This window comes from Microdochium trichocladiopsis (genome assembly GCF_020744255.1).
Source record: "Microdochium trichocladiopsis strain MPI-CAGE-CH-0230 chromosome Unknown B0I36scaffold_11, whole genome shotgun sequence".
NCBI lineage: Eukaryota > Fungi > Ascomycota > Sordariomycetes > Xylariales > Microdochiaceae > Microdochium > Microdochium trichocladiopsis.
In genome coordinates this window covers 694,975-706,690 of record NW_025763554.1, presented here as the reverse complement: position 1 = coordinate 706,690, position 11,716 = coordinate 694,975, and the positions used below count along the sequence as shown (strand labels likewise).

Genomic DNA, 11,716 nt, shown 5'->3' with positions numbered 1-11,716 from the left:
CAAGCAATGCTGTGCCGTCACGGTAGAGCCTCGAAGGAATCAAAGTGGCAGATGATGCTGTCGGCACTTTCCCGTCTGTTCCCAGGGGTTGACTCTTGTGCAGCTCAGATAATACAGCTTATCTATTATTAATGCAACTATGCACACCCATGTCTTTTAAGAATCTGTCAGTGTATAACTGAGCATTCCATGGTTCAGCTTTACAACTCATGTCGAGGAAGAGAAAAGGTGGCGATCTTTGTCGTTCATGTCCAGCACGCCTTTTGCGTTTACATCAGAGTTAAAATTTCTATACATGATTCGCCGCAAACTGTCTCATAGAAGGTTACGTATCATTTAAAGGCTTTAAGGAAGAGCTTACGGCCGGAAGTGAATGAAACGAGAGCTACTCTTGAGAGGGAGCATCGTATAAAAAGCGGTAAAATCTGTGTTTTGAAAGAGTGTCATTGGACGAAACCTCAAAATATGTGTTGAGTCGGCACCATGTTATCGTTCTTTGTCCCCTGCAATACCCATTGCCCCACAACTGCATAGGGCTTTAGCTTGGTTTGAACCTTGGAATCTATCTGTTCAGCTATACTTTGGTGTAGGAGAGCGTTAATTCATAGTCTCATTCTAATAATTCTTGAACCGTCTCCGCCACGACGGCTCACAAAATGTCCAACAATCGAGTCATCAAAAAATCGGCTCCATAGCCGGGGAACGTAGAACCACCGAAGCACACAGAGACTGCTCTGACACACAACCGCCAAGCTTGCTCGTTATCATGCTGTTCCCCACGCATCACAAGCGCTCTAAAGACCAACAAGTGTCACGCAGGAACCCAGTCCTCAAACCAGCATGATATTCCTCGAAGTCGCATAGATCCTCTTTGCCCCAAACCTCGCCTTGATGGCCTCAATCGCCGGGTCGCCCTCTACGTGCACCACCGGCATCCCGCTGCTGGACGAGCGCCCGGCGAAGCGAATCGCGGGCGCCGAGAACGCGAGATGCCTCCCGTCGTTTGCGGCCGAGTCGCTCCGCGGGACGTTGACCCGGCGGCGCATCTTGCCTGACCGCAGGTCGATCTCTGCGATGAAGTCGTCTCTGCCCGCACCGCCGCCTGAGGACGACCCGGAGGACGACAAGCGCCCGCCGCCACGACTACTGCTGCCCCCTCGATAGGAATGTGTCGACGTGGACGACGCCGGGGACGAGTAGAAGTGCGCCTGGTCCCCACCGTCCGTGCCGCCGCCCGCGAGCTGTGCGTCGTAGACCATGCCCGTGTCCGGGTCGATGCAGATGCTGCCGCCGTGCTCGACGTTTGCATAGATGAAGGTGCCCGAGTCGTGCAGCTCGAGGCAGTGCGGGCCCACGTAGGGCAGAGTGTCGATCGTCGAGGTGATCTCTGCCGTGTTGATGTCCATGACCCAGACCTCGTGGGAAAGCTCGATGGGCGCGACAGAGTTGCCCTGTCGGTACCGCTGGCTGATGTATATGACGTTCCGCATGTAGTCATGGACAATCTCCTGGGGCTCGGCGAGCAGGTCGTCGAGAATGTATAGCCGATAGGCATATGCAATATCCGCGAAGGAGCACGGCCCTTGGCTCATGGTCACTCGGCTCCTGCCAGTCGTCCTGTCTACACGGCGGTGTTGATGCCCCTGGTCTGTGCTGGGTGATGGCGGTTGTGACGATGACGTCGGAGGTCTATGGTCAGTTGTGACAGGATGAATGCTGCTGTTCCAAGACTGAGAGCTTGGTCTTGGTTCTGTGTCGTCGTCGGAGCTTTCCTGCTTGATATTGCTGGTGTCCTCGTTGTCACTTGAGGTATTCCTCGTGGAGGAGCTTGTGTTGGATATCGTATGACCCTGTGGCCTGGTAAACCGAGAGGAAGCCATGGTGAAGGGCAGTGAAGATGATGATATAGGACTTGAGGAATGAGGCAGGCCGTCGCAAGGCTTTGGAGGGAGGGGAGCGGTTTGAGGGCTCCAACGAGCTATTCCTCCACGGCACGGAAGATTGCAAGAAGGCCCAAAGGCCAAGGGTGGATACTAGCCACACAATCAGTAAGGAATGACGGAGTGTGATGTGTACGGAACTCGAAACTCTGGCCCCGTAGCGTCGTAAAAAACAATGAGGGACACAGGGGGAAGAGGGGGGGCGTGATATTTTCAGAAGGGAGGGACAAGTTCGCGTGTCCCGGAGTAAGTGTCTTGACACATCCACTTTTCAGGGAACGTCAAGACCAGCTTGGCGCAGGCGCGGAAGCGGTTGACATTCAGCGAGTATGCAAGACAAAAGAAGGAATCGATAAAGGCCGCCGACGATGGTGACGTTGAGCACTTGGCTCGGCCTGACGAAGACGGGGAAGACCGCCCATCGTGAAGGGTCCTGATGAGATCGCCCAATCAGAATTAGCGTGGCCGATTGGAGCTCTATACCATCGTAAGTCCCAGCCAATAGGACAACGCCGCTCAGTACCATAGCTGCTGAACCCGGAAGTACCGCCCAACCACTGATCAGCCAGGCGGGACTTTGACGAACATGAGCCCTGTGGTAGTGACAGCGGATACCTGAGGGTGACCTCACTTTGCACCCCTGCGCACAAGGCGTGCAAAAACCGGGGTGCCCCTCTGTGCTGACGCTTTCTCGTTCTTTGGTCCAACACACCGGCGCAAGGCTTGCAGGGGTAGCGCTGAGACGCCAAACCTAGACCAGGGCTTCTCTTCCAGTTTCGTCATTCCCCGAACACTAGCCGTCCCGACACTCTGGTTGGCGCGTAGCCGGGCCTCTGGGTATGAGCTTCAAGATGCTCTCATGTAAAAAGGCTGAAACAAAACGATGATGGCTCATGGAAGCCCTTGTGAACCACCAGGCTCATCCGGCTCACTCTCATGTCAGGGTAAACAGACTGAGATATCCAGTCATCGCCCGCGAGACCTGACATCTGATGATTCCCTTCGAGCAAATAGTAATGCAGGGACGCCCGTCTCAAGCAGCTTCCACGAGCTCTCTCTCGGAGGCCACCAGGCCTTCCCAGGTGTTGGGGAGCTGTACCCGATTTTCAGACCCCAAATTATGAGGTCCATGACATGGCCTGCTGACGGCCAGCCACAAGCCCTCAACGGCCCCCCTGCCAGCAGATTGGCCCCGCTACAGCCGCACAGCCATGCCAACGGCCTTGTGTGGCCTCCGCCTGAGAACGACCAGACCGAGCTGTGTGGTCCACAATCCGGCAGGCCGTTTGCTGGGCGATGGAGTGACGCAATTACTGACTACTGCGATGCGCAGCTCTCTCTCTCTGGTTTGTTCTTTGGTACGATCCCAAGTCTCACTGCCAAGTTGGTCGTCCTGCTGGCCGTAAATGACGGCTCGATGCCAAGCGTCCACTTATGAGTTGATGGCGGCTCTCGGAGGCGCTCCCTCTTTAGATCCTGGCCTTGGCTCTTGGTCTACCCTGAGTAACACTAGACCGCCACGGTTGTAGCACAACGGTTCAGAACGTACTAATTCCTTATCCATCGGTGATTCCGATCAAATCTCATGCCCAGCCACTAAGGCGCAGTTCCGCGAATCATTAGTGCCGCCTGATGATTGGTTTGAATTCTCCATCATTTGACTTTCACTTTGGTCCTCAAGCTTGTGCGCAATCTCCAAAGACGTTGTGCAGCAGGACTCAAGCGCGATTGGCCTCGGTCTCAAAAAAAGCGTGATTGGAAAGCGGCCTCGTCTCATGCACGGCTTTTCTTTTCCAAGGATTACGATCCTGCTAAATCGCGCCGCGTTTTGGAATTAACCAAGCACGCATTTCCCTCCCCTCCGGCGGGCGTGTCGAAGCGACGCGCTTAGCGCTTACTCCGAAGGCCGCTGCCGCGCGCGCGCCCGGCGCTCACTCCGCAGCCATTCCCGCGGTAGATAAGCCGCAATCCGCAAAAAGTGCGGGTGGCACGACCACCCTCCCTGGCTCTGAACTGCGGCATTTGGGGTCCGGAAAATGAACAACAAGAAAAAAGACAAAAGGACAAGCCCCTTCTGGCTGCCTCAGGATGTCAGCAGCGGCTTAGGGGCACGGATCACCCGTGGGCGGCGGGCGGGCTCCCGTTCCCTGAGAGGTTGAGGGAGTGCTTTACCGCGTTGCTCTCGAATTCCTCTTTACCCTTGCTTGCAAGGCTGGGAGTCAGCCCTACAACCCATGTCTACGTTGCTTGGCGCAGGCGGGATGGATTGGATTTCGCCTCGTTGCGGGTCCTGTCTCCCCCTCTTCCCAGGCAGTTCTATCCGGGCATGGTTCAGGATCCTATCTTTACCCTTTCCCGCCCTCCAACTGCTCACAATGCTGGTGCCCTGGGAACATTCCAGGCGGAAATGCCCCTCCGAGACTGCATAATGGTCCGCTCGCTTCAGATGTCCTCCTTAGGCATGTAGTCTCTCCCCTTTCCCCCACGGTGACACCCATGCCGTCGATCGCCCTCATGCCCGTTCTTTGTCGCTAGAAACCCTGGTCTATACACGCGCAAAACATCCTCAATGAACCAGACGGCCCAGCAAGGGCTCTCCTCTCTTTGCCCCCACCGGCCAACAGGCAAAAAGGTTGCGGTGCTGATAACGCTATAATCACCAACGCCGTTCTCCAAACCTGCCCAAGGCTGTTCAAATATAGCGGAATGGGCTGTTCTGCCGCCGCCGCCGCCCACACCACAATCAAACGTAGCCTCAAGTGTGGGGGGGTGGGAGAGGACAACCCTGCAGGGTTGGGCCGATCCTTTGCTTCCACCCCATGGACCAGCCATCCGGTCGTAAAGTGCGTCCATCGAATGCATGGGGCCGGATGCCACGAGGGAGGGCTCCCAAGTGCCGCACGCACGCCGAGGAGCCCCCCTGCCCCGAGCCGCCAAAAATTCGAAATCCTTCGGCAGATAGCTACCGGCGGAAAAAAATGGGCTCATTTGTTCTAGAGAGGGCGAAGTTTGATGACTGTACACACACATCCCCCGCCCTCCCTCCCTTCCCCCCATGTCCACTAAGCGCGTATCTCGCATGTCTGCGGGCACGCGTGACATTTAGCTAATCTCGAACACAGGAAAATATATACTTAGCTGCTAATCCAGGACAGGCCTACCACGTACGACGCGAGGCCGCCGAGCTGGCTTGGTCAGGCATCATGCAGGCGTGCATCTGCCCGCTGCAGGCTGGAGCTAATATGAGGATGGAAACCTTGTCATGCTGGCAGGCAAGGCTGTAGCTTGCACCCTTGACGGAGTCCCGCCCTTGCTTATTTGCATATCATCAGATGTCTCTACCAATCAGAAATATAGTCTAGTGTGTGTGTAGAGAGCTCAGCAGATATCTATCATTTCGACACTGACCCCTCTAGCCTGCAACTGCTCAAGGCCTACCTCGAGCTCCCAAGGCTCCTTGACAAACTTTGCAATCTCGAAACCATAGTCTATCAAGAGCTGGACCATGTCCATCCTGACCTCCCCAGTCCTCTCGTTCCTCAAGACCAGCCTGTGCATGTTTCTCCCCGTCGTAGTCTGGACCGGCTGGAAGCCCTCTGGCAGTGGCCCGTGGATGGCCTCGCCGTTCATCAGCCCCGGGACGTAACACCCGCCCACAACCTGCCAGCGCTTGTGGCGTGTGGCAGTAGAAGTGGTAGCGGCTGACAGAGGTACTGCACCGTCGTCCTTGACCTCCCCGGCGCCAGGACGGAGGAGCATGGGTAATCTGCAGCCGAGAATGACAAACACAACGTCCCCAGGCCGGGCGTGCTCTGGCGCAAGCCCGATATATCCCTCTGCCGTGGTGATTAGGCACCTGCCCAAGAACATTCTGACCGCCATGGCGAAAAAAGACCGAAGCCGCCATGGCCTGTAGTCGCGCAGGATGTCGAGCAGCTCCTCCTTGTCCGGGACGGCGCCGAGCTGCCTCACAAACGTCTCGGCGTCTTCAAAAGTCGTCCTCCCTACCCGCGCAAGGTATCTGTCTTCAAAGAACTCGGCCGCAAATGTCTTTGTGAACGCATCGCAGAGGTCATTCCCGCCGACATACGGCCGGGAAAGGTCGGCGTGTTGTCGGAGAAGTTCCCACATGCGGACAATGACGTTGCTTTGGACAAGGTTGTGCTCCTCGAGATTTATGTCTAGTTCATGTGCCGCTTCCACCGTTGGGCCACAAATCGAAGCAGCCCTCAAGATCTTCCCAACACCACCATGCTCATCGTCGATGAATTGGGAGTTGGCTGTAATCCATGCTGAGGCATGCCAATGGTTTTCGATCGGGGTAACACGGATCGGGCTGGACCAGTCCGGCACCCAGGATGGTAGTTCCGATATCGATTTTGAAGAGAGCTCGCACGTCTTGAGGAGCGTCAGGTTCTTCGAGCGGGTGATGAGCCTGGTCGCGACGTCCTGGAAAACGGCCGCTGGAGACAAAGTGTAGTCTGGAACAATGCCGAGCTTCTGCTCAAAAGGAGGCAGCAGACTCAGTGCCGCGTAGATGTGGTCCACCGGATCACCGCACTTGAGGCCGCGTAGCCCGAACCGCAACCTCTCCAGAGGCTCGGTCTCAGGCGAGGCGACGCAGAGATCATGCACGAGCTGTCGGCGAGTGAGAAAGCGCGTTGCGTCTTCGGCTGGCAAGTCGAAGCTGGTCTGGTTCGTGTGCATCATGAATATCGCTCGGAGGAATGGCTGCGCATCCACCTCAATAGTGCCGCAGCGCACGAGTTTGGGTCTGTCGTTAAGAACTTCTTGGCGCGTCCACAACCTCTTGAACCACTCGCGGCTGATGAGATAGTACACCGCGCGAGACTCTTTTTGGTTGAGTGAATCTCCCGGCAGGGCTTCGTTGACTGCTGTCCCAAGCTCTTCTCGGCGTGGTGGCTCGGCGAAATGTTGCAGAACAGTCACCCGGAACTCGTCCCAATCGACATCGACTCGTAAGCCCCAGGTGCTCAGGAATTCTAATCCGTATTCCGCCTCGTTGTCTTGTCCTCCCGGGCCCAGCCAGACCACAATGTCCCGGGCCTGTCGGTACAGGTGGGCCATGAAAGCGACCTGGCTGCTCCTTTCTTCAACATCGCCTTGGTTGATGCAGATGGCGTCTACCCACAAGGTCCGTGGCTTTTCGGAATATCGCAAGTATCTAAGAGCTTCTCCCAAGTTTTGCGTGATTGAAAGTTCACCTTTGCTGTGTCCATCCGAGACCAGAATATGACCAGGATTTTCTGTGGGGCCCCAGACGTAAGACAGTGCTGTGTATTGACCATTCGCGTATTCCGAGGCCCCGGCTGCTGCTTCCGGATCTTCGTCATCTCCCGATTCATGACCCAGGGGGAAGAGTGAGGATTCCTTCAATGTGATGTTCACCTCGTCGTCGAAATGTCCCGGCATCAGGGTCGCCAGGCGCAGACGATGACCAAGCCCAGCCAGAGGGGAATACCGGAACCGGGCCATGGCGCCTAATGTCAACAAAAGATGGTTAGTGTGTGAAGGAAAGTCGTTGTAGGCTTCGAGCGAGTCTGAGGCAGTAGGCTGACACTGCGCGGGGCTCCTGCTTCGCCCCAGGCATTCGTTGCAACGAGAACCCCACTCCCTCAATCATTGTGTAAGGCTGAATTGTGCTGCGCCTTACAATGCCTTGTCAAGCCCGACTCTTTGCCACACATTAAGAGATGCGTGCTCAAAATTTTCGAAGGTTCAATGTGGCCATCTCAGCTAGAGGCGCGCCATGATCAATGATGCAAATCCCACGAGCACGATTGGCCACGAGGCAATTGCAACACGTGATTAGCAGCCAAGCGCCTCTGTATAAGCCCATGCGGCAACTATAAGTTCCTTGCTGGAGCCTCTTGGAGGGGTTGCCTGTTGCGAGGGTGATCCCCCGTCCACTCCGATCTTCCTTGCAGTTGGGGCGTAACGCCGCATTAGCTACCTAGGTACTTTAGTCCATAATTTGGGCGGTCGATCGTATCAGTGCCTCAGAAGTGCTGGTTGGACATCTGTTCGTACGTCGGAAGGTAAGACTCGCGCGGCACGTAGGCCCATCGCACTCAACGGAGAAGCTGTGACGCCACTCTATAAAGAGTTTGTGGACGAGCTCCTTGCTGGCCCTGTCTAGTGCGTCGTGGTCCGATAATATAGTCCAGGTCAAGTACTTTACCGTGGCATTCTACAATTCGTGCTCGCGATAGTATAAGTCCATGTCGCTGAGGAGTTTCGCGAGATAACGCTCCCACAGGTCGTCGTCAGAGTAGTCACACCGGTAGATAACGAGGCCCCAGGCCCAGAAGCCAATGTCCTGCCCCTGTTTGCAGTGGCGGCCGATTCTGAGCTCCAAAGGCTCCGCGGCCTGCAGCATGGCGAAGTTGGCGGGGAGCAGAGGGTGCGCTGCGGCCTGCTGCAAAGTGGTTGCCATAGTTGGAGAGAAAACGAGCCGCAGGCGTGAGGAGAAGAAGCATCGCAGTCGGTGAATCAGACGAGAGCGACCAATGTAATGCGAGTCATTATGCACAAGTCGGGCAATGTTCTGCTCAAAATCGTCGGCCAGCACCCCACTAAAGTTATTGGCACTGTAGGTCTGTGTACCACGATCTCGACAAGGTACGGCAGCTGAAAAAGCGCTGGGCACGCCAAATTGGTATGCAGTGCTCTCCGCAAAGTCCGCCTGCACCACCGGAGACACGACAAGCTCATCATGATCGACGGATCCTCTTCTGCGGCGCGAATGCGAGGCACTTGCTTATTTGTCCGCTGTGAATTGTCTTTCAGGGATTCTTATTGAAGGGTCCAGAGCCAGGTTATAGCGCCAGGCATGGTCCCTGGAGCCTCAATGGTAATTACTCAATTATTTCTATTGATACGACCTTGGAGAAGCGCAGCTGCCGCGGGTCGGAAAGCGTTTTCGAGTTTTACAGAGAAAGGGTATTAATGACGTGTATCTTGTGTTCCACAAGCCAAACTGGTGCCGAAACGCCAATTATGAGGTCAATGCTTTTCCCGATTCAGAAGAATGTGGGACTTGGCATTGGTGATTAGGCGTGAATAGCCTGCTGGACCTGAGGGTAAACCTGTACCATAGCGTGGTACAACTCTGGGTGGTTGTTCATCAAGGTCTGGGGGTCCCAAGCAGCTGCAACAAAGATGGTGTCGATACCAGAGCTGATCGGAGTAGTGAAAATGTGGCAGATTTGGAGGCCAATGCTGCAAAGAACCGGTCAGCTTCCAGTCGAAAGAAAGCGCGAGCGCGCAAGATGAGGGGACTTACAGGAACGCGAAGGCGACAATGACAGGAGTGTAACCGCCGCTGGCGTTGTATCCGGGGTTCGTGAACAGCAGGTACAGGTAAGCGAGCAGAGCGCACGCATAAGCAACAAAAGTAGCGCCGAAGGTGAGACTATCGGGATCCTGGTTAGTACCAGAAATCGTCCCAGGAACCAGGGGCTAACTTACACAGGTCCGATGAGGCATTCATTCACCAGAGCATCGATACCCCGATCTTTGATCATCGTCCAAGTGTCCTTGGCGGCGGCAAAGTACGACTTGCCGTACAAAGCAATGTAGGAGAACGCGTAGCGATTGAGGAATTCCACAGCCCACTGCAGAATCGAAATGAGGCAGCCAAGGCAGCAAAAGAAGATGGTACTGATGATGTCGCCCTCGGCGGCCTCGTTGCGCTGCGCAATCGAACAGAGCTGGCGGAGGAAGTTGATGATGGCGACAAGGAGCGAGCCGAGACTGATAGAGCCGAAGCTATACGTGAGAGCTCTCTTGAGAGCACCACGAGTGGCACCCTTGGGCGGGTTCTGCGGGTGGAAGTACCAGGACCCGTAGACGCCGGAGATGGTGACGTGAATCGTGTTCTTGAGCCACTCGGAGATCCAGTACATGGTGAAGGTGATGAAGACAAGCAAGCCAATGACCTTGCCGCTTGAACAACCGCCCGCCCCCTCACTGCAAGCCGGTTGTCCTGGTTGGTATTTCGTGTATATCGATACGAATGTGATCGAATACCATGCGGCAAGCGCCACAGCGACCAGACCGCCGAGTGCGCTGACGAGGTAGACATGGCCATAGTTCTTGGAGACGTCGATGGCAGTCTTGAGCATGAGCGCGCTGAATGGGATGCGAGGGATCCATGTGTAGAAGCAGAAAGCCAGGAAGACGACGAAGATGAGGAACACGATGCCACCGGAGTAGTTCTTGCGGATCAGCATCCAGATCGCGGTGACGAGACCAAAGACGATGCTATTGCCAAGTGTCAGCTGATGTTTGATTCCAATCTGAGGCAAGAAACCCTTTGTACTGACTTCAGAATACCAGTAACCCATATGAATTGCTTCGGGAAGAGGCGAGCGACCCAGACATAGAGATAGCTAAGAACTGCTGCGATGACGAGAACGAACATGCTGAGGGAGCTTGTCAGCAGAGTTGATGATTCATGTGTGGCGCAATGAGGCTTACAAGAGGACGATAGTGTTGGTGTTGAGGCCGACGGTGTTGTTGCCACCGTAGATGCCGCCTCCTTGCAGGCCACGGGACGAAGCTGTAGTTACTCAAAGTTAGCAAAGGCGTGGCTGCAGATGGGCTGCTGGGCAACGGCACGTACAGTATCCCTGGAGGGAGATGGCCGAGACGACGACGAAGCCGGATACGAAGAGCAGGAACTAGACGATCTCGAGCATTAGCATTTCTTCGCAAATGTGGTGTCTCCATGTCTTGGCACAGGCGCTGGTTGCTCCAGTCACCCTGCCCCTCGCAACCCGGACATACCAGGATGCCGGCCCAGAGGTCGTTCCACTTGGGCTTCTCAATCTTGAAGACCTGGTCGAACATTGGCTTCTCGCCGTAGCCGGCGCCGTTGCTGTACCCGCCGTTGTTGTAGGGCGCGGACTGCTGGGGCGGGGGAGGGCCCTGGGGCTGCTGGTATTGGGGCATCGCGTACTGCTCCTGCTTCTGGTAGGGCTGCTGGCCATAGTTTGGTGGTGGTGGCGGTTGATACTGGTTCTGCTGGGGCTGGTAGTAGTTGTTATTGTTGTTGTTATTGTAGTAGCCTCGGTCGGTGTTTGCGCCGCCGTGGTACGAGGCGGCCTCCCCGGGACCTGCCATGGCGATGGGATGCCCAGGTATGACGATGTGCGACGGACAGCAGAGGCGATGTAACGAGGACGGGTGCGGAGCAATTGGGCGGCAGCGAGAGGCAGAGAGGAAGCTGGAAGTGTGGCTGGCGGTGGGCGCGAGTGGCCAAGGAGCTGAAGCGAGGGTCAAAGGAAGGAGGGGAACTCGCGAGAAAACAGAAGGAGCTCCGGCGCGAAGAGACTGGACGCCATGCGGATTGAGGTGCGGGATCTAGATCGTCATAGGGGAAAGTGACGTTCGTGCTAGGCTCGAAACTGGCATAGCGCGGGTGGGGGCCGTCGCCTTGTAGACAGACGTCTGTTTTGGGCCAGCTGCACACAAAGTCAAAGTCATGCAAATGACTGCTGTGCAGCATCAAAACATTGGTCTGGTCTGAGAACGGATTCAGGGGCTTTCTACAGGACAAAGCGCGTCGAAGAATGCACGCTCGTGTACGCTCGTGACGGCACAGTCGGCAAAGACCTGAAGCTGCTGTGGCACCTGCAGAGTGAGTGTGCGACAGACAGCCCTCCTGTGCTCGCAGGAACGGCAGTGCAGTGCCGGCAAGATTGCAGCCCCACCGCCATCGAACAAGAGAATGCTTGGCAATCTCGCGCACA

The 11,716-nt window shown here is 55.8% G+C and overlaps 3 protein-coding genes across 3 annotated transcripts; all 3 read right to left on the bottom strand.

Moving 5' to 3' along the window:
* Positions 1–830: 830 nt before the first annotated feature.
* On the bottom strand, positions 831–1,882 carry B0I36DRAFT_388438 (uncharacterized protein; the record flags this gene model as incomplete). Its single annotated transcript, XM_046161246.1, has 1 exon — positions 831–1,882. A coding segment is annotated over one exon (1,052 nt), but the record flags the coding sequence as incomplete, so codon positions are not given.
* A 3,372-nt stretch (positions 1,883–5,254) lies between these two features.
* Positions 5,255–7,451, bottom strand: B0I36DRAFT_335449 (heterokaryon incompatibility protein-domain-containing protein). Its single transcript, XM_046155478.1, has one exon. It carries the CDS (start codon positions 7,434–7,436, stop codon positions 5,319–5,321), a length of 2,118 nt encoding a protein of 705 aa, XP_046006451.1. The 5' UTR covers positions 7,437–7,451; the 3' UTR covers positions 5,255–5,318.
* A 1,218-nt stretch (positions 7,452–8,669) lies between these two features.
* Positions 8,670–11,256, bottom strand: B0I36DRAFT_297727 (plasma-membrane choline transporter-domain-containing protein). The gene is made up of 7 exons (XM_046151928.1): positions 10,752–11,256; positions 10,588–10,645; positions 10,443–10,524; positions 10,289–10,387; positions 9,432–10,226; positions 9,247–9,375; positions 8,670–9,182 (listed from the first exon to the last, which is right to left on the bottom strand). The coding sequence occupies exons 1-7, from the start codon at positions 11,085–11,087 to the stop codon at positions 9,014–9,016; spliced, it is 1,668 nt and encodes a 555-aa protein (XP_046006450.1). The 5' UTR covers positions 11,088–11,256; the 3' UTR covers positions 8,670–9,013.
* Between the last annotated feature and the right edge of the window lie 460 nt (positions 11,257–11,716).

What these genes read in the sequence shown, in the direction of transcription:
- B0I36DRAFT_335449 (XM_046155478.1), bottom strand. Translation starts at nt 7,436, where the DNA reads ATGGCCCGGTTCCGGTATTCCCCTCTGGCTGGGCTTGGTCATCGTCTG.
- B0I36DRAFT_297727 (XM_046151928.1), bottom strand. Translation starts at nt 11,087, where the DNA reads ATGGCAGGTCCCGGGGAGGCCGCCTCGTACCACGGCGGCGCAAACACC. An exon ending in CATCTCCCTCCAGGGATACT is followed by an intron (nt 10,525 to 10,587) that starts GTACGTGCCGTT and finishes GAGTAACTACAG; the next exon opens with CTTCGTCCCGTGGCCTGCAA. An exon ending in TGGGTTACTGGTATTCTGAA is followed by an intron (nt 10,227 to 10,288) that starts GTCAGTACAAAG and finishes ACTTGGCAATAG; the next exon opens with CATCGTCTTTGGTCTCGTCA.